Raw genomic sequence first — 21,232 nt, 5'->3', positions numbered from 1 at the left:
CGTCGGTGTCCTTGAATACTGAGAGCAAACATGACCTTTTCTGTGCTAATAGGCTACGAAGCATGAGCGACGCAGCTGTGATAATTATTATTATTATCGCTATTTTCAAAAACGGTTGCATGGAGGGGTGTTTCTGTTTACTGGGAAATGCACTACCAGATGGTTCCATTTGGGGGAGCACTTCCACACATCCTGACTCACCTGCCTGGGCCAAGATGAACTCCTGGAACCTCATTCCGATGTTGTTTCTGGCAGTGCAGTTGTACTTCCCGAAATCCCTGTCTGACATCGGCGTGACCTTACGCCAGAGGAGAGGTCAAAGATGACTGATGTGAGACGAAATCCTTGGTTAAAACAGTCCGACAACTAGCAGATGGCTGCAAATTTGGAGCGTTTTTTTTCTTTTTTCTTACATAACCTTATCTGCCGGGTGAAGTAACAGCGTATGGGGAAATATGGTTCTGCGTGATTCATGGGAGTCAGCAGCCATTTTTCTTGACATGGCTGGCATTTAAAAATACAGGATATGTGCTTGTAGTGTCTCAGGGAGCCTCGCGGAGGGAAGAAGAGCAGATGCCAGATACTCATCTCACATTTGTACATCTTAGATGCTACATCCCAACAAGCATTTTAATTGGAGCGGCTCAGGGTGAGACATCGGTGTGGGCGGGTGGTGGAAGAATAGGGGCGGAGCTCGAATGTGCATACCTCCAGAACCGACCTCCCCTCCTCATTGTAGACTCGCGCGTTTCCGGATCCCTCTGTGGAAATGGTCAGCTTGTCGCGCCTCCAGAGCATGGTGGCGGGGGGATTGGCCATCACGTCGCAGCTGATGTTCACTGGGTTTCCCTCCCATGAGTAATATATCGTGTGATTGGACTGGAACTTTGGTGCATCTATGGGGGGGACACAAGATCCTAAAAAATAGGCAAGGGGCTGTGAACTCGCACTGGCTGTTTAATCAGAAACTGAACGGGGAAAACCTTTGAAGTTCAAGCCACAGGTCTTGATGTTTACCTCACCCACCCAAAGATGGCAACTTTTTCCAAGTTTCGAAGATCCTATTACAAATGGCCTTTTTTTTTATATAATTATACCCCTACATCCTGGAATGGGAATAATGTTAAACAAGAGCAAACATACCAAAATGTATTTGATCTGTGTTCATTTTTTATTATGTAATTTTTTTCTTGTATTAATATTTGGATGTCAGTCTTGTTCGGAACCCCCCCGCTCTGTGGGATGCGGTGGTACTGGCCGTGAGAAGGCCCAACTCACACTCAATATCCAGGTACATGCTCTTCTGGTGGCCCCCGATCCTGCTGAGGGCCTCGCAGTCGAAGCGGCCCCAGTCGGAGAGGTGGACCCCGGTGATAGTCAGCGTGGACTTCCCCCGATGCCCGTGCACCTCAACACGTCCATCTTTGCTCTGTGTGAGTTACGGGGGGCATGAGGCCGGCTGGTCATTACGCTGGACCGGATCAAGATTCAGGATCCTTCATTTGGTTTATGTACATCGGTACACAGGAATTCATACTCGTAGCATCCAATCAGTAACATGTGACAGGATTAGACAGCACAAATCAAGGGCACTTACCAAACATCAAAGTCGACATATATCAATGAGCTTCAGAGTTATATACAGTATTTATGAAATAAATAGAAGAAATGGCTGATTAAAGTATAAATATATAAAATGCATTTAAGATAAAATAAATGACAGAAACAGAAGATATGGCACAGTAATTATAAATATATAAAATAAGAGAAGTAAATGTGCAGTGTCGCCTTCTGGAGGTTTGAGTATCATGACTCTGTCCAGTAAAGTGTACGGAGTATATTTGGAGGTTGGAGTATCATTGCTCTGTATTGAGTAGCTGGATTACAGAGGGCAGACACTGTTCTGATGCGTTGTATGTGTTCCACAGCCCTTTGCAGTGATCTCCTCTCCTGTACTGTGGTGTTTCCCTACCAGGCTGTGATCACTGTCTCCTGGCTGCAGCTGACCTTTTATAACAGCTGGATACATTCTGTACAATTGCAGTTCGACTCGACTGACACTGTGAGTCTTTAAATAAGGCTTGATATTGAATTCTTTCCCCGTTCCTCAGTTTAAAGTTCATTGACTGGTTAAAATGAGAGCCGCATAAGGTGTCTATAGATAAATGTGTGTCCATAAATGGACAGGAAATGGTCTTTGTTTTGAATTAGGTTTGACCTATGTCCAGTTCAGAGGTTTCTTTCTGCTGTACTCATGAGATTAAAATATCAAAGTCGGTCCATTTAATGACGATATATATCCATATACAACTCAATAAAAAGTAAAAATAAACCTTTATTCCATTTTTACAAGACCATTTAAGCATTTATTTCTGAGTTTAAAATCAGGTGTGAATTATTTATTTTCATTGTACGCGAAAACCTCCTGATTCATAATTATAATTATTGTTTATTTTATATAATCTAATCTTTTTTGCTTCCACAATTTGATTTTCTTAGATGATGCACGATTGCTAAACAGCAAAACTGCAGGAAATGAGTGTCAGCAAAAGTCACAATCCTGACTACCTGTCCCCATGAGGAAAAATGCTCATGATTTGTCTATATTTCCTCCGCATCTCTGCTCTAATGCTTTTGCGAGGCACAGATCACGTGGGTGACAAAGTGGGGACGCGGTGATTGGAGAGATCTTAGGTCGGGATGATTTCCGCCGCTCTGGGTGAGAAACGTCGGGAATGCAAATAAATGCCAGTGCGCTCTAAGCTCCTCCCCCCTCCAGCAGTCTGCCCTGTCGAGGGGCAGATGTTACCGCAGAAGCGGGCAGCTTGTCTGATATTAATTGAGCCAATCAGCGATAAGAGGATAACGACTCGTGGGAGTGACTCTCTGCCTTTGGATCACAGACGGATCCAGCACAAATGTGTTCCAATCTGCGGGAAACGCCATTAACAGGAATGCCAATCTCAGAGCCACTTTTTTATTAAGTGAATTGTTTATTCAGCATACCAAACCGAGGGGATGCAAGCGAGAGCCTTCTGAGAAACCAAGCAGGTGCACTCATCCTTCTCCTCCTCGTAATTTCTTCAATGTCTCTCTCTTTGTACTTCCTACAATGCACTGAAATTACATAATACGTTCTGGGTCCTTACAGGTCCTCTCTTCGGATGGGATTTATTTAGTACATTATTCCCAAACATGAAATACATTCTCTTGTTTTGGGATAAACCAGCAGTCATAAAAAAAATGCATATAAATAAAGAAAATCACTCCACCATAGCTGTTGGCCTTGGGTATCTCAGACAAAACATCAGAAAGCTTTGCAGGTACATTAAGTGCTTTGAGCTCTGGAGAGCACAGAGGAACTGGCCTGCCTAGTTAGCCAGGTAATGAACAGCATTCTGTTAATATTTCTGTGGCTCCACGACAATGGGACAGTGTGTTTGTGTTTCTGATCCTCAATAAGTTCTTTTGAAAAAGGAAAATCATAAAGCATTTCTCTGCCAGTAGTTTTTAAGATTATTAATAATTTTCCTATGGACATATTGACAAAAACATTGAAGACTAGTCTACAGTAGGAAATATATTCAGAAATACTGCACAGTACTACACAGAGGGGGGAGACAAAATCAGGTGTCTGATTTAGTTTTCCTTGGCAGGATCAATGAAAGAAATGTGTGTTTTTTTAAGTTGTTTTTTTGGTTTGACAGGCCATGGTGAGAGAGACCCCCCGCTTCCACATCCACACTAATCTCACTTTGTGGATGTCTTTGTTTATGACCATTTCTGACAGCAGTGTCATGCAGAGTGTCTGGTGCTGTCACTACAGCCTTGTCTGTGTACACGCATTTTGGTGGAAGGGGGTGACTCGGGCCACGGTCACAGTGACACAATTTTAATTGTGCGACGCAGGTGACCTTTCTGTAGCCGACAGATCCAAAACAAGAGGAGTGCTAATTAACTCCACTCTTTAATTTATCTACGAGCGCCGATGCCAGCCGGCTTGGATTTATTTTCGGTCGGGCATCTGACTGGGCGACTCTCACAGACTGACCTCATTATTTCGTGGGAATTTAGGCATTATAATGACTCGCCAAGATGCCACTGGTCCATCTCACCTTGTTTCGTCGTCAGGTTCCTCATCAAGCTGCACTACATTTGATGTTGCTTAACAACCAACCTTTTTAAAAATTTCGATGGACCTTTCAGGCACACGCTGGGCTACATATATTTGTAATTTTTTTCTTTTTGGATGTCTGCTCGACCGGGCCATTTGCTGTCCGTCATAACACGTACGTTTATTTAGATTTAATTCACTACAAAGGCGACAGGAAGACCCTTAATCAAAAACAAAGACCAAAAAACAAGGGGACAGCTTCATAGCACTATAGCAGTAGAGGTCTGTATCATCTACCAAAAAAGGTCCTGTCACCGATTTGCTTGAATAAATCCCTTTTCAAAGTGCACAGCACTTACACGGGAGGTTCTAATAATCTTCCAGAACAGATTAAACCAGCCATGCATCCATTTTTCAGCATTTATAAAATTATGTTGGATAATTTGAGGAACATCGTGGGAAAGACCGTGTGATATGTAACAGAAATACTGCCCAACTTAATATAATATCTCTAACATGGGCAGGGCTGTTATTCTGTAAGACTCAGTATGTCATAATTGTCTCCACGGCGACATGGCGGGGGTACCTTGAAACCGTCCACGAAGCTCTCGCCATCGCTGGCCCTCCTCCAGGAGATGCCGGGCGTCGGCTCACCCTCCGCTGTGCAGGAGATCATGGCAGCACTGCCCTCAACGGCTGAGATGTTCTGGAGCTCGGTGATGTGGGGCTGGACTGAGGAACACCATGGGGGGGGGGGAGGGGGGGGGAGCAGAGAGAGAGAGAGGGTGGGCTTGTGGTCACCATCTACTAAAGCAGTGTTTCTCATCCCGGTCCTCAGGGACACACCAGACAGTCTACATTGTCGGTCCTTCCCAGCTCTGTCTGGCAGGGAGTTAGGAGGGAGCGAATAAGGTGCCTGACTATCTGGGGGGGGGGGTCCCTGGGGGCTGGATTGAGAGGCTGAATGGAATATAATCAGGTCTGCACCCATTCAAAGTGCTGTGCCTATCCAGAATATAACAAAATATTTAAATTGCCTCTGATCAGTGAGGCACTGGGTATGCTGCCCTCCCCGACACAAACAAACACACGTATGCACAATTGTGTACATGAACCTGGTCACTAGCACACACTTCTCTGTCTGATGCACTATATTCTGGTACATAGGACTGGCCAGTGATCTGCATCTTACTTATCCCTTCCTTTACAATTCTCTGTGATATATATATATATATATATACATACACACATTACATATTATTAATATTATTATTATTATGTTACTCATATCCTTAGCCCGACATCCGCATATGTGTTTAAAAAGTGTGTTTTAATAAGTTTACATGTGTTTAAAGCATGTGGGAGGGGTATTTTAAGGCTTAAACTATTAAAAAATGTGTATTTATATGGTCTTTCTCTATCGCGGATTTTCACCTATCGCTGATAGGTCTGGAACGCGACTTCCGCGATAGGCGGGAGATCACTGTAAACTGCTGAAGAAGCTTGTAATACTGATTCCTGCCAAAGGGGGCGACGCAGGGCGTCAGTCTGGTATTAACCGGAGGGGATGCGGACAGTGGAGAGCTGTGAGTTTTTACAGTCGGGCCGATAGAGACGCACGTGTGAAATCCGAGGTGGGTGAGCGCCCCGGGTCAGTGTCTGCCACGTGTTAGCAGTGCGGGACGCGGGCAGGGGGGCGTCTGTGAGAGGGGAAGGAGGCCGCGCACTCAGCAGGCTCCCGACAGTAACCGATTGCCCCAAATTCCAACCATTTTCTGTATGGGAAATATCTGATTGCGTCTATTACAAGGGCAACGCATACGAATCCTCCCCGTCCACCAAAACAAAACACTCGTTTCACCTGTTCGATGTTTGTAATTCTGTTTTAAATCAGTTTAAATATCAAGCTGGTCTAATTTATCATCTGTAGCCACCAGCGATCCAGCCTTGCGTGTCTAGAACGTTCTTTTTCCTTCACCCGCAGTTTTCTGTCTGTCGTTTGAAGTTGGAAGGCAGAGCAGTGATGCTGGAGTTCATAAACCTCAGCGGGAGGCTTTGCGATGCTGCCACTGTACGCTGGCTCGTTATGTCCGCCCCCTTGCTTCCATCTTGCAGGCTTTGGCAGCCGGAGCCTGTTCCACTCCTGACCCCGCTGCAGTGTTGCAAAGCCCCAACCCATACGCTGCCGTTTCGTTAGAGATACTAAGATCATTCAGTCAATAAATATACTTTCCCTATTCCTCTGAAGGAAAATTAGTATAAAATGAAATGTGCAAATGTCACATCACATTATTCCAGTTTTGGGATGGTGGGTGGAATTCAAACCCACAACCCTAGAGGCATGAGATCTGGCAGCAGCCTGTTTGAATATTCAGAACTGCGCTCTCACTCTGGCCTAGAACCTTCCCATCTGAAAACTGTTGGCCAAAAGGTATGTGACTCCCTGGAATGAGATTAAATCCACTGGACAGGGGTGGGGTCACAGGGACACTGGCCCCAGCTGAAAGCTGATTGGCCCCTGGAGGGCCCCCTCCCCTGTCACTCACAGATTCAGAACCTATCATTGCCTTATGATTAGATACGCCCCTCTGTATGAATTATGGCGCCTCTTACGCCCCCCACCTTAAAAAAGAACCCCATCCTGCTGCCCTTGCCAGCAGAGGGGACGTTTAGTGCCCTTTTAGGGTGTCAGCGTAACTCCCCTTTGAAGCTGAGAGCTCCAAATGAGCAGTGGGTAGAGAGGGACCAGGGCGCTAATGTTACCCTAGCGTTTGTATCCTAGCGATAAGCCCCTCTCCGCAGTTGCCCCCCAGTGACTCCAGAGTGCCGCTCACATATCAAGGGCAAACAGCACTTATTATGAATAATGAATTGTATCTTTTTTTTTTCTCCCGTCTTCAACCACATAACTAAAGGAGAAAGGCATACATGAATAAAGAATTATAACCAAAAACAGTTTCTACTCCAAAGACGTCTGCTCACAACAAAACACCAAAATGCCACTTGGTGATGCAAAGACTTGAAATAAATTCCTGTGAACAGCCTTCCCTGGGTCATTAAAATGGACACAGAAAAACACAAAAGCAAACAAAACAGATGTGGACTAGAAATCCACCTATTTGTTTACTTTGTCGATTAAATGTGACACATGTCAATATTTTCACCTAAATAAGAGTCTTTGTTTCATTTTGGCAGACCCATAGATTTCTGACATGTAAAAACGACTCTTGAGTTAGCGTCAGGCTTGGCTATCTATACCTAATGGTTTTATTTTACCGTAAATGTTACCACTGATGCCACTTAAATGAGAGGAAGCTCATTTCAGTATGGGCTCATATCTAGTATAATTAGTGTCCACTTATGTGATCATCAGCACATTATACATATGCATATGCAGTCATAAAGACAACACAGTTATGGTTTAAAAGGCTGTGGGGGGACTGTTCACCATCACCTCCAACAAGAGGGGCTGTAGCTTTCTGGTACTTTCCGGACCCTGAAATCCTCCCAAAGCTTTTTGAAGGACCATGCTGTTCTGATTCATGCACCAGCAAGCAGCGTGTGATGCGGGTCACACTGTGGGCAGGGCGCCAGCCCATCATGGGGCATCCTGAGAAACTCGTTTGAACGTAGCATGTGGAAACCAAATGAAAAAAAATATTGCCTGAGGATTTACGTGAGAGAGGAGCTCAGGAAAACAGGGTGAAAATACAGCTCTGGAAAAAATGAAGAGACCATAGCAAAATTTTCAGTTTCACTCATTTCTCAGTTCATGGGTATGCGTCTGTGTGAAATATACATTTTATTTTTGCAAACTCCAGCCTGGCTTTTCCCAGTTGCTCACTAGAGAAGGGTCTTCAGTCCTGCTTCTAGGAGCCTGTTATGAATTGTCCTAACAGTGCACTTCACACCACTTTTCTTTCCCATTTTTTTTGAAGGTCACTTGAGGTCATCCTCTGATTTATGAGGCACTGCCACATAAGATGATGTCATCTCTGTCAGTGGATAGATGCTTCTGACCTCTACCTGGCTGGATTTTGGTCATTCCCAGTGTCTCCTGTTTCACATTGTTCTTGTGTTCTTCTGTCTTAGAAGCCTGGAAGCAGCCTGCTGCGCAGTGTAACCCTCTGCCAGCATAACCAGGATTAAACCAGGAATTACAAATGCAGATTTTGAAACTATATAGAGTGGTCTCTTAATTTCTTCCAGAGCTGCGTGATCCGTTATGATGCCTGACACATTCCAGTGCTTTTACACAGCAGCTGGAGTTAGACTGGGGGGCTTATTGGTTATTTATGCCACTCTTTATTAATTTTTTAATCGATGTGGGAGGAAAAGCTGTCATTCATTTAACGCAGCTGTTGCTTTAAAATAAGTGGGCCTGCTTTGTTGCGTTTGAGATGAGAGACGGCTCGCGTGCGGAGTTTCGAGGCCGCTGGTACGCGCCTGCGTGCGTGGGTGACTTTAATGAGCAAGTCTGATCCTTCTAATGGCTTTAAAACCTACTGTTGTTGTTTGCCTTTGTTTCAGATTTGCATCTTTTTTAAAACTTGTAACGACTCGATAGCATCTTAATTTCTCACTTGACGCACTTTGCTGGTAACAGATGTCGCGCAGCACTAATGAGGACGGCGGAGCTCCTGGCCCGGAACGGAGAGAAGGTAGAGGTCAGGAGCTGGATCCCTGAACATCTTAGTGCCTAAGCTGCCATGTGACAGGCAGAGGGTGACAAGATGGAAGCGGAATAGGGTGTGAGTTTCTCACTCCGGTCCCGGAGGAACCCCAGCCAGTCCACATTTTTGCTCCCTCCTTTTTACAGGTATTTGGTATTCTTGATTGGCTGGGAGCTGGGAGGGAGCACAATGTGGACTATCTGGCGGTTCCCGAGAGCTGGGTTCTGAAACACTGCTAACACTGGTTATTGAGTAGAGCAGGGGAGAGAGAGGGAGAAAGAGAGAGAGAGAGGTGAAAGCTAACTAGTCTTCTTGTTGTCCTTGGGCCTATGGTCATATATATGACCCTAAACCTTCAATAGTCTCAAAAGAATGATTCCATCTTGAAGCAGATGGGGTGAACAGCATATAAAATGTGGCCATAAATGGGGAGGTGGGGGGGGGAGTCAGGAGTTTGCTCCTCGGAGGAGGGACTTAAATTCAGATGAGGACAATCTGGTGGACATGGCAATCTGTTTAATGTTCCCTGAGTCGAAGCACTACTGCGGCAACTTTTTAGGAGCTAATTCTTTTGTGGATGGGTAGTGACTGTGGGAAGGGGGGGTTTAAATCTTAGTGGGGGCTGCCAACCAAAATATGGCGGGATGGGAGTCATAAAACCGCAGGTTTCTAAATCCAGGGGAGATACTTGTCGCGTGCCCCCGAGTGGATGAACCTATATCGATCTGCTACCCCTCCCCCCAGCCATCAGAGTGGATAAATCTGAGATCCCCCCCCAGTCATTTGAAATGCATAATTAACGACCCCAGCTTGGCAGAACGTGGTCAAGAGATACTCTGGAGGAGTTATGGGAGCAGCCCGTGAATGTGGATCCAATGCTCGCAAATAAACGTTTACGATTCTCCTGCTACTGAAATGTGGAAGCCTCTGTCCTTTGATACCGTGAAGCTTCGGTTACCACTACGTTTCCCAGCAAGCACCGTAAAACAAAAACCAGCTGCCTGACAACTTATTAATTTAAATGTACGTTTACGCAGCGGGCTGGGGCTTGCACTTTGCGGGGATTTTGATGACTGCTGAATAAATCTCCATACATTTACATGAAAATGCGAGGTGCAATCTAAATTATCTACAAAGAAGCCAGTGTTTTATGAAAGAATATAATGTAGTTCTTCCCAATAAATAATGTGTCATGCACTATTTGAATAATTTAGTTTTCTGTTGTTTGTTTATCAGTTGAAGCCTCACACCTCACCACCTGCCTGAGTGAGGAGGTATTAAACTATGAATGGAGATTCTCATCCCAGCTTATCTCTGTTATTGAAAACCCTTGCTAATGGTCTGTATTCCTTTCCCAGTTCCTCATACCTCTCCATACACATTTCTTAAACTACCTTCTGCACATGCAACTCTTTTTTTGTATATCGGTGGAATAGGGGCATTTTTGAGATGGCTGAGCTCTTTCGAACTCCGTTGATGAAGAGGAGCTTTGACCAACAAGCGGGTAAGAGGATCACGACCTAGCTGGGCCCTGAGGCACATGCAATCTGCAGTAGAGCTGCTACTGCAAGATGTTTGTCTGCTTGAGTGGGCTTCATTTGGACACAGAACCTCACAGATAACTCCTGCTGTAGTTTGAACTTTGCCGAAAAACAGGTTCATTCAGTGGCCCTTCCTTCGTACCCGCATACAGCCAGGATGGCATATGGCTTGGCAGGTTACAATGCTATAACTGCGAACAGAAGGTTGCTGGTTTGAATCCCAGCACTGACAGAGTGATATTGTGTTGGGCCCTTGAGGGAGGCCCTTCACACTCGCCCCCCACCCCCAATTGCTCCAAGGACTAGCTCCAATCTGGATACAAGCAGCCAGCAAACAAATTAAATGTAATACAGCCATATATTTTGGTCAAGCCCTACAGATTTCTCAAAGGCAGAGGTGAACCTACAGCTTTACTTGAGCTAATCTTGCCCTTTGAAGTACTTTCCAGCTCAGCGCAGGCCTGCCGGATCAAAATGCTTCTCAGAGTTGACGGCAAGCTGAGGTAGAGGACAAGATGCACCGACCTGCGGATTCAAAGAGCCCATAGGAGTCTGTGACCTTCACCACAGGTCACTGTGGACACTTTCCTGTTTTGTGTAATACCTGTGACCTACATAAATTTACAGTATAGAACACAAAAACTAATGTGTCACACCGCATTTCAATCCTCAATCCCATAATCCTTTTCTTAGACTGAGAGCTGGGAGTTGCCTAACAGACATTTTATATTGCTTGTGCGTATTGCAAAATGAGCTAAAATGAGCAAGTGTTACAAACCTTTCTCTAAAAACTAGGTTGGACGCTGATTCAATTGCCTCTCATTACTAGGGGTTTTGGCTACAATTCCTGCCCCTGATTTTGAATGTTTGCACATCATCGCACCATCCAATCAGAATGATGCATCATCAATCCCAGTTACAGGGCAGCTTGTTCAAACCTGGTATCTGTATCATGAAGCAAGGTGTTTTTGGTTAGTTAGATAACTTGTTGGATTTAAGATTTGTATTTAACTCAAAAATGCAGCTTTGTACTACAGGCCCCAGACCTGCTTTTTTCAGGGCACCTAGGCAAAGCTTTACTTGGGAGGCCCCTTACCAGGAAAATCCATGATCATTTCACTTGCCCTGCAATGCAGGTAATTCAGGGGCCCCAGGCAGCTGCCTATTCTGCATATAGCTAGAGCCGGCCTGCTTGCACATTTTGATTTGACATATATGGTTATATTTGTATATAATTATTTTTCAGTTTGTGTAATTATTCTTATTTATAAACTGGCTCACGTTTACCTGGCACTAATTGAAATATTTAACAGCTTTCCTGCAGGGTGTGTGCACCGTGTCCTGCAGCTGTACCTCCGTGCCCCCAGTCAGTCCCAGACATTGCTGCGCCACACCAGTGCCAGACAGTGGGCCAGAACCACACGATGACTCATCCAGCCACCGCCGCCGGCCGAATGGATCGTTTTGTGCTTTGAAAGAGGGCCTGTGAGATGTGCCTCGCATCAGAGCCAGAAGCAGTGATCAGGAGAATGGAAGATGTTTAGATGTTCAGCACAAAGCTGCTTTTTCGGCTGGATTTGTCACACAGAAAGATATTACAGAATGCTGCACATTCCCAGGTGCCAGCTAATATCAAATATGCATAATAACACTAATAACACTATTGTTAGTACTACTACAGGCAGTCCCCTGGTTAAGAATGTCCGACTTACGGACAGCTCATACTTACAAAAGGAACTGCCATAAAGCCTATTATATTAAATATTCCCCTCTGTGAATCTCCACCTTCTCGTGGTGGAGGGGTTTGTGCCTCCATGATCCTAGCAGCACATTGGTCCTAGGTGAGTGGCCAGACCAAGTGCAGTCCAAACAGACTCCCATGATGATTAGGATAAAGGAGCATGTTGCCCCACCCGGACTGGGGAGACCACGGCTTTGCCCTGGAGCCAGAGCTTGAGGGCGAGTAGCTGGCGGCCGGACCTCCACCCATGGGGCCTTGCCGGGCATAGCCCAAAAAAATAACATGGGTCTGCCCTCCGTTGGTCGTCCTGGTTGCGGAACACAAGGATACTGGAGGGTTCATGGGAGTTTGCCCAACCAGTCTACATATGTTATGTGGCTTTGCAAAGTGGGAGGAGGCCCGGGGCAGACCCAGGTGACGCTGGAGAGGTTATGTCTCTCAGCTGGCCTGGGGACGGCTTGGAATTCCCCTGGGGGAGCTGGAGGAGGTGTTTGGTGAGAGGGAGGTCTGGGCATCCCTGCTTAGACTGCTGCAACGCCACTCTTAGTTAAATAAATTTCTTATAATAATGAACACAAACACGACTTTGTGATGCTCGTGAAAACATTGCACATCCTCAGCTGGAGGATAATATATACAAAATATAAATATATACTAGAAACTAAGACATTTAACTGAATGATGCTGAATATGAATCATATGTACCTGTACAATAATAATAATAATAATAATAATAATAATAATAATTAACTATCAAATTCACATTCTCATGTTTTTGGAATTACAAGATTCAAAGAAAACTCGTTCAACAGAATTTCTGTGGCTTAGGTCAGATTTTGATCTGTTCTTTTGCTTTTTTTCTTCTTGACATAGCTGTTCAAGCAGGCAGAAGCACCGAGCAGAGATGCTACCCCTTCACGCCACGTGGCATAGTGTCGCTGACCAGCACGTCCTGCTTGGAACGGTGCAGGAACCCTGCATTCAATACAGCTCCGTGCCTCCATTTAGCCTGAGTAACGTGGAGGCGTGGTCGGCCTATTACTCATGTTCTGTCACAGTCCCTCATACTAACGCCGCTATGAAATAAATAAAAAGTAAAACAGAAGCACGGCTCCGGCACGGTGGAGCCAGAACCCGCCAAGCTGCCAGCCTAATGCCACTTTAATGGCCAGTCCAGGTAACACCGGCAGCCTGGGGTATAAAAACTCGCCTCCCCATCTGTCTCAGTAAATAGTTAGTACTTTGGCCAAAGGAAGGCGATGCTGTATAGAAGAGGACCTCTCCCCCCCCCCCCCCCCCACCACACACACACCCCCACCTTCCTGTGGAGGAAGGCCGAGGATGACTTACCAAAGACGTGCAGGAATAGCTCCTGCTCAGCCATGCCAGCCTTGTTGGAGGCCTTACAGGTGTAGGCCCCCCCATCGTCCTTCTGGATGCTGCGTACGGTCAGCGTGCTCCCCCTCCCTTTCAGGGTGTACTGGTCAGACTCCTCAAGCTGCTTCCCCCTCCTGGGCACAGACACACAAACATACACGGAGGCTTAGAAATCGTCACCGTCACAGGGATACAGGCAAAAGGGGCAGCGACGGCAATCGGGGGGTGAGAAGGAATTCAGCTAATAAATCCACATTTCAGTAAGGGGGGGGGGGAGGGGCTTTAGGGCAAAAGAAAGACATTTGGTGAGTTTTTTTTTGACTGTCAGTTTCTGCCAGTTGGAAGCAGGAGTATGGCTAGCAGGCAGGGACATACAGAACAAAATTTTAAGGAACTTCGGGGGAAGGAAGCTCCTGTATATTCTCTCTTGCGTTCTGCATATATAGCTAGTGGACCTCATTTCCGCAAGACAAATGAACTCTGCAGGGAGTTGGGATCCCTGCGCAGTCAGAGGGATGCGCTATGGAACAGCAGCAGATGGATATGTAATAAAATTCAAGTGTGCATCATTACAGATGAATCATAAATCAATTACAGTCATATATGCTAATGTCCTCACGCCAGGTGTAGGTGTAATAACATTAAAAACAGGCACATTCTCTTGGTGATTTATACAGCAATTGTAATGCTTTTTACATATTTATAAAGATAAGTATCTAATAAACAACAGCCACAAATATGTACAAAATGCTCTATTTGTGTATATTTCCATATACGCAGAGTACATTCCTTATACTGTAATATATTTTGGGTGTGCACAAAGAAAGCTTCGCAAATGTATGAAAGTTTAGGAAGGATCAACTCTCTTTGTAATCAGATGCATCTTGAAAACTTAATTAATTCCTTCGATAGTTAAACTTGCGTTGTCAGCCTCACACGGATGATTAGGACGGGTCTGATAATGTCAAACGTGCACCATATGCTTGGACAGGTGCAGTAATGTCAGGTGTCCATAATAATTTGGGTCGGCATTCCGCCGGGACACGGCAGGTCAGGTGTGAGAGTTTCAGGTGGGTACCATATGCTGGAACAGGTGTGCTAGTGGCAGAGTCATATCAGGATAAAAATGCGCATGCTTTTCTATAGTTTGGTTCTGACCATAAGATGAGACTGGGAGTTTGGGAGAACACTGGGCTCTCTGTGTTTAAGGTCGAATTATATATCAGGAATATCTACTTTAGGAATGATCTCGAAAATTTCCCCCTACATTCTCCACTCACCTGTGCCAGGTGATGTCTGGGTCGGGCGATCCGTATGCCCGGCAGGTGAAAGTTACCGATTCGTGGTAATCCGCCGTGGCGTTGAAGGACTGCTGTGGCACGGACAGCACTGGTGGTACTGTGGGCAAGGGGACGAGTGAGAGAGAGAGAGAGAGAGAGAGAGAGAGAGAGAGATGGTTAGTCCATGAGCTGATTTCCAAAAACAAAACAATAACCCGAAACTAATAAGCTGGCGGCAGAGAGACGTGACCCCGCTGCCCCCTACTGTTAAAACACACAAACGCCTTCCGCCAAAATAACTTTATAGAACGCCATTTGATAAAATGAACTGCTTGCTCAAAGTGCACTAACACCAGGCCCGCGGATTGTGTTAGGCCTTTGATCCTGGATCGATGGTACCCCGCCCCAGCACCCGGCTCAAAGCTCGTTGCATTTCCCAGACAAATGGATGTGGCACTGGGAGACTAAGTACTACTCGTGATTTGATCAATAATTAAATGTCATTTCTGAGAATGGCTTCTGTGGGACAGCTGCACAGATGCCTGATGACGGAATGAGGTTCTAACTGGCTCCAGCAACATTCCTGTCTAAGGAACCTTCTGCGGCATTGCCAGACAATCACCATCATGCCGACATATAAAATAACATGTGACCTCTTGTATAAAATTGATATAATACACTATACATACCCTCGGTGCCACCAGTCTAGGGAGGTGGAGTCATGTGACTGTAATCACCCACAATGATTCGCTCGTTTTATACTTAACTGATGTATCTGTATTTTTTTTTCTTAATCCAAAGCGACTTACAGTAGAGGGAATGTTTAATTTTTTTAGCCTGCAAGTCGAGCTACATGACAGAGTATCACATTTTAAAAAAAATTTCACCTCATCAGCAGAAATACAGCATGAAGTACTCTGGTCTTTTTCATTCCATAGTACTGTTAATCCACACAGGAGACCAGGGTACTTGTCACTGTTTCTGTGAAGTATACTTTTAAATCATAGTGTCACTGAGTGTTAGTGTGTCCATGTTCTGGGGGCTTAAGCTGCATGCCCAGAACATAAGCATCACACTGACTCTTTTGAACATGTGAAGGTGAATAGCACTGTCCTGCCTCCTGAATGGTGTCTTGACACAGGCAGGAAGTGGAAACAGTTAGTGGAAAGTAGAAAAATAGGGAACAGGAAGTGGAACCAGAAATTAAACATTAAACTGGGGATTTCTGTGATGTACACAGCCAGAAAGTGTGAATAGGAAGTGAAAAATGGAAACCAGAAGTGGGAACAGGAACAGAAAGTGAGACCAGGAAGTGAAAGTGATAACAGGAAGTGAGCGATAACAGGAAGTGTAGACTATGAAGATTGTGTATAAAATAGAATATCTTCTGTACAGGCTTCATCCCATTTAACACACTAAGTCCACACTTACACACTACCACTTAGTGCTAGTATTCAAGGGTGTCCTGTCCCACAAATAAGGCAAGCGTAACATGCTTGACATGCACTTTATTCACACTTTGGTAAATATCGCATGTAAGCCGTCTTTGGCTTAGTATATAGACCACAATGCACCGCATCAGTGATGACTGATGTTGACACTGCACATGAGGTATTCTGTTGGCTAGTCCAATGACATTACATAGCCTGGGCTGCAACAAAGGACAAACCCAAACACAACCAAGACAAATGACAACATAGTCATAATGTGCTTCTTGTTTACCTCTTCGGATATCAAGCATGTCCCATTGGACTCCCTGTGCACTTGAGCTCTTTCGTACACTTGAATACTTTGTGTCTTAGGTCAACATGTGTCATCAAAGTGTGTAGTATCTCAGTGCACTTGCCCATATGTAGGGCAAATAAGATTAAGCCATAGACTCAATTTTGTAGAAAGTGGGAAACCAGAAGTGAAATTGGGAACAGGGAGTGGGACCAGGAAGTGGGACCAGGAAGTGGGAGCAGGAAGTGGAGGCAGGAAATCAGATGAAACTGGCTGTGAAAAAGGGGCAGGAAACATGAACAATTTATGAAACCAATGAAAAATCTGGTGAGTATAAATCTAGCAGAGGGGATGTCAGGAGAAACTGGAAGTGAAAGTGTAAGATACTGTAGGTATCAGCATGATACTTGACAAACTGGAAGTGAGAGAGGAAGATACTGTTGGTTACAGGGGAAACAGGAAGTCAAAGGTGCTGTAGGTTAAAAGGGAAACAGCAAAGCAATGACACAATGAAGGTGTTTTAGCTTACTGGGGAACCAGGAAATTACAGAGGAAGACACTGTAGAATACAAGGGAAACAGGAAGTGAAAGATGAAGATGCTGCAGTACTCTATCTGCACAGAATAATCCACACAGGCTACATGGAAACAGGTGGAAAATTACAGAATTCATCCATCCTTCCATTTTCCAGACCCGTTTATCCTATGCTGGGTCACGGGGAGCGAAGCCTATGGGGACACTCACAGGGCACACTCACAGGGCACACTCACAGGGCACGCTCACAGGGCACGCTCACAAGGCACACTCACAGGGCACGCTCACCATTCATGCACACTTATTCACACCTATGAACAATTTGCCAACTACAGTTCACCTTAGCATGTAGTACTGTGAGGGGAACCAGAGTCCACAGAGGAAACCCACACAATTCATGCTGACCAATATCATACAGTATAAGGCATCTATCTATAAAAACCCACTCATGGTTTGTTAATCACGCCAGTTCATGCGTTGCATTACTTAACATCTGCTTCTGAGATCTTTACGGCCGTATCTCTAACTACATCGATCTTTGAAAATTTCTAGTCTGGCAGTTATATTTTTTAGCACAATTTTGTAGAGCACTAGAACAGTCTAGAAAATTGCCTTCTATGAGCTATTGTATTAAAAAAAATTATAGAGGGATAATTTAGAACAGAAGACTACTTTGTTAAAATGAAATACAAAATTTCATGTAATACACATTTATAAAATTTATACAAAAGTACATGTTTTATTCATATCCTGTTCGTAGTCTGATTTAGGCATTTTATTTAATCAGCTTACACACTGCTCTCTCTCTCTGTCTCTCTACAGTTCACATTTGCTACTAAATATCACTACTGTTTACCGCACTGTAATAAAAGCACGATGGTGTTGCCTGGTATCTATTGAGGTACTTAAATAACTGGCCAGATCATGGCAGGTTTCACGGGCAGTCAGATAAATAGGAAAAAGAAATTGAATTGCTCCAGCCTTTCAAAGTTATTCCATAGCTGAGAACAATGACTGAAGTAATTTTTCACAGAGCACCAGAGGTCAGCCTTAGCAAATCCAATCATGACCATAAGAGTTCACATTTAGATCCGACCACACCGACTGGGAATGATGCACGATTAATCTGAATAATTAAATAAAGTAAACTGACAGAACTGTCTTGGGCTTTCGTATCATTACTGTGTTTAGGTTGGGGACTTTATCCGGTGTTAAGTACTGATTCCTCAAAAGCGATGTGCAGAAGTGCAGATTCATACACAGAAGTTGTGCTATCAAGTGTTCAGTATGTTTAAATAAAATCTTGAGCATGATCAGATACAGTAAATAAGATGGTTTAGACATTAACAGTTGTATGAAACAAGTTGCTTTAAAACTTCTAAAAAAAAAAAAAATCAAGGATAGAGGTAATATTCTGCAGAAATGTGTCACAGATGACCACATACCTGCATCTACATCCTCAACTCCAACCTTGAAAAGGTGAGACCAGAACAAGCTGATACTGTACAGTGAGCGTCAAAGAGCTTGTTCCTTACAGCTAAATAAATCCCCTCATCTTGAACACATTAAGAAAGTGACAAGGATGCTGGTAAAACGAATCACTGGAAGGCTGGGGATGGGGATGGGGAGGCTCAGCGACGCGCTGACCTTGACTGCCGCGCTGTTACATCCTGATCCTTCTGTGTCCGCATTGCATCACCGGCAGCACACCTGGCCGCATCGCCATGCCACAGCGTGTTGTACGCCCTGTCAGCTCTGATCAGCTGCCTCTGCTTCTCCATCTCGCCGCCTCCCGCCTGCTCGCTGGAGTGTGGGAGCGTCACCTCCGCTAACGTTTCCGCGTTCTCCCTTTCCCCCTGCTTGCGCCGTCAGAAGGTGCGTGTCTCAGAAGTAACTCGACACTGGCTTAGCAGGTTAGGTTGCTGTGCCTGTGATTTGAAGGTCGCTGGTTCCAATCCCCTGACTGCTAGAGTGATGTCACTGTTGGGTCCTCAAGCAAGCCCCCTAGCCCCCACTTATTCCTTGAGATTGTCTGAAGAATGTGGGGCCCTTTGGCTGGGACGGGTGGGCCCCCCCTGTACTGCACATGACTGTAGACAAAATAAACCTATTGATAGTTTTGCTACATAGTGATTGGCTAGTGCACGGCTCTGATAGGCTAGCATTCCGATGCAGATTGAGTGCACAGGCAGCAGTGGGAGACTTTAAAGGCACTGCACAACTTGCTATCCAATGGTAAAATCAGGTCAGTTGATAACAGTTTAAACACTATGCTATCTAAGGTGATTTCCAAATGTAATTTAAGGCGGTGGAATTTGTCATAACAAGTGAAATGAGTTGGGCTGTCTTTAGCTAGGGGTACAGTATAAATAATGTTAGCTAGCATAAGGGTTACCATAGTTAGCTAAATATCCAAGATTATGGCGTTTATCAGACGTTTGTTTCGAAAGTGACTTCCATTGTCCAAATACAGGGACAGCCTAACTGCATCACTACTTGTCTACATGCAGTGCAGTGTTGCAGTGTTTGATCAGTCAGTGCATGCGTCTTTAGATTTCTCATGCGCACAAGGTCTTTCCATGATCTTTGATGATACACATGTAGTCTATCTATTGGCATTATTAAATTGTCTACAAGGAGATTGGAAAGATTGTAAACAGTTTTATTCTGATCTGCCAAGTGGAACCACCAACAAAATGACTGGACATAGATGCCCCCCCCCCCAAGTAGAAATGTGCTGGCTACGCCCCTGCCTTTGGGTGAAAACATCTGCTAATTAAATAAGATGTGAATTTAAGGACAGGTCTTCAGAGACTGATATGTCCCAAACGAGCATCTTTGATGTTTAGCGTGAGAATAAATCAGGTGAGGTTTTGGCATTTACGTTTATGTATTCATACAGGTGACGCTTCTGCCTCACTGCTGCAGAATGCAAAAGCATCATAAGGGCGTCCGAAAGAAACGCCTGAGGGACCCACCGCAACGAACCTGCAGGACGTCCTTATGAAGGCTCTAAGTAGGTATACAGGAATATAGGAACGTCAGGAGGGTGCATACAGTACTTAGTGTAAACAGTCACTAGAGGATTCAATGTATAATACAACATAAAATGGCAATATTAGAGCAGTGAAGGGCATGGATTTCAACATGCTGACCTCTTGCCTTCTCCTTAGGGGGTGGTTTGTTTTTTTGATAAGTCACTTGCCCCCTCAGTGTAGGGGGGTATGCAAATGCATGGTGGTAGTGATGGTAAGCACTGCTGTTGCTCCTTCTCAGCCAAGGGTGTAGATTTAGGTATGAATGGTAGGGATTTGTCCCCATCAATATTGTGGGAGTGTATTTAGGGGGGCGGGGGGGTTTGGGGCTAATTTAGTCCCTACCAGTGCAGAAACCAGACGTGCTCTCAGTGGGTGGAGCTTTCACATGAACGAAAACCCAAGGTCTGTGCTTCAGAGACACTTTAGCAGTCTCCTGCACCCCAGGGTATTCTTCAGTACTTGGAAGGGAGCCGTTAGCTACCCCAGTAGGCACACGGACATCATTCAGGGCTCAAACTATTGGCGTGAGGGGAAAACGACGCGTCGTGGCCCACAGATATGTTGTGATAAACCGTCCCTGGTGTGACTACGGATGACTTTCCCGCTCAGGCACGATATTTCTGGCACAGTCGCTGAGAAGGGCCATTTATCCGCTCTGAAGAAACTTGGAAAACCGGCTGTCAAGTTATACAATTCCTCAGACTGAGGAAAGAACCAGAACATTCACAAACAACAATCACCTTCTCCAGGTGAATGACGAACAGAACATCCATTTAGGGGTGGTGCAAAAAATATATATACAATGGAACATGTCATGTAGCAATCCAATATCTTGAATTATGCTGCTATGAATTATGCAAACTCTGCATCTCTGTCCATTTATGTATTAAATAAGTTACAATTCAATTTTGTTTCATTCAATAAGGATAAGATTGCATATTTTTGTTTTTAAATATTTAAAATGTTATTTAAAAATGTAAGCTTATCGTTTAAATGGAAAACAAACGTTTGCAAAACCCCAGTCATAGTTTTCCCTTATAAAGCATTTAAGATTAAGCTGATTTTTAAAGTGCAGCTCGTACTCATTTAGAAACAATTTCCTATTTAAATAATGTTTAGGCCTATGTCAAAGGGTCCTCAGGCAGCTCTCTACATGGAAACGCAAAGACAGCTTATTTTCCTGCATAAAAATAAAACGTAACGTGTTGTAAA

General features: G+C 44.6%; 1 protein-coding gene across 6 annotated transcripts in view; it reads right to left on the bottom strand.

Moving 5' to 3' along the window:
• ncam2 (neural cell adhesion molecule 2) overlaps positions 1 to 21,232 on the bottom strand; it is a 222,801-nt gene that overhangs the window by 36,008 nt on the left and 165,561 nt on the right. For all 6 annotated transcript variants that reach the window (XM_023835627.2, XM_072717699.1, XM_072717704.1 and 3 more), the window contains exons 6-11: positions 14,727 to 14,844; positions 13,420 to 13,580; positions 4,701 to 4,846; positions 1,279 to 1,429; positions 709 to 896; positions 202 to 298 (exon numbers count right to left, since the gene is read on the bottom strand). In XM_023835627.2, the coding sequence (XP_023691395.1) occupies positions 202 to 298; positions 709 to 896; positions 1,279 to 1,429; positions 4,701 to 4,846; positions 13,420 to 13,580; positions 14,727 to 14,844 (861 nt within the window). The remainder of the gene's footprint in view (positions 1 to 201; positions 299 to 708; positions 897 to 1,278; positions 1,430 to 4,700; positions 4,847 to 13,419; positions 13,581 to 14,726; positions 14,845 to 21,232) is intronic.

Source organism: Paramormyrops kingsleyae, chromosome 1 (genome assembly GCF_048594095.1).
Source record: "Paramormyrops kingsleyae isolate MSU_618 chromosome 1, PKINGS_0.4, whole genome shotgun sequence".
NCBI lineage: Eukaryota > Metazoa > Chordata > Actinopteri > Osteoglossiformes > Mormyridae > Paramormyrops > Paramormyrops kingsleyae.
The sequence above is the reverse complement of the archived record's forward strand: the minus strand, read 5'-3'. Positions and strand labels throughout refer to the sequence as shown.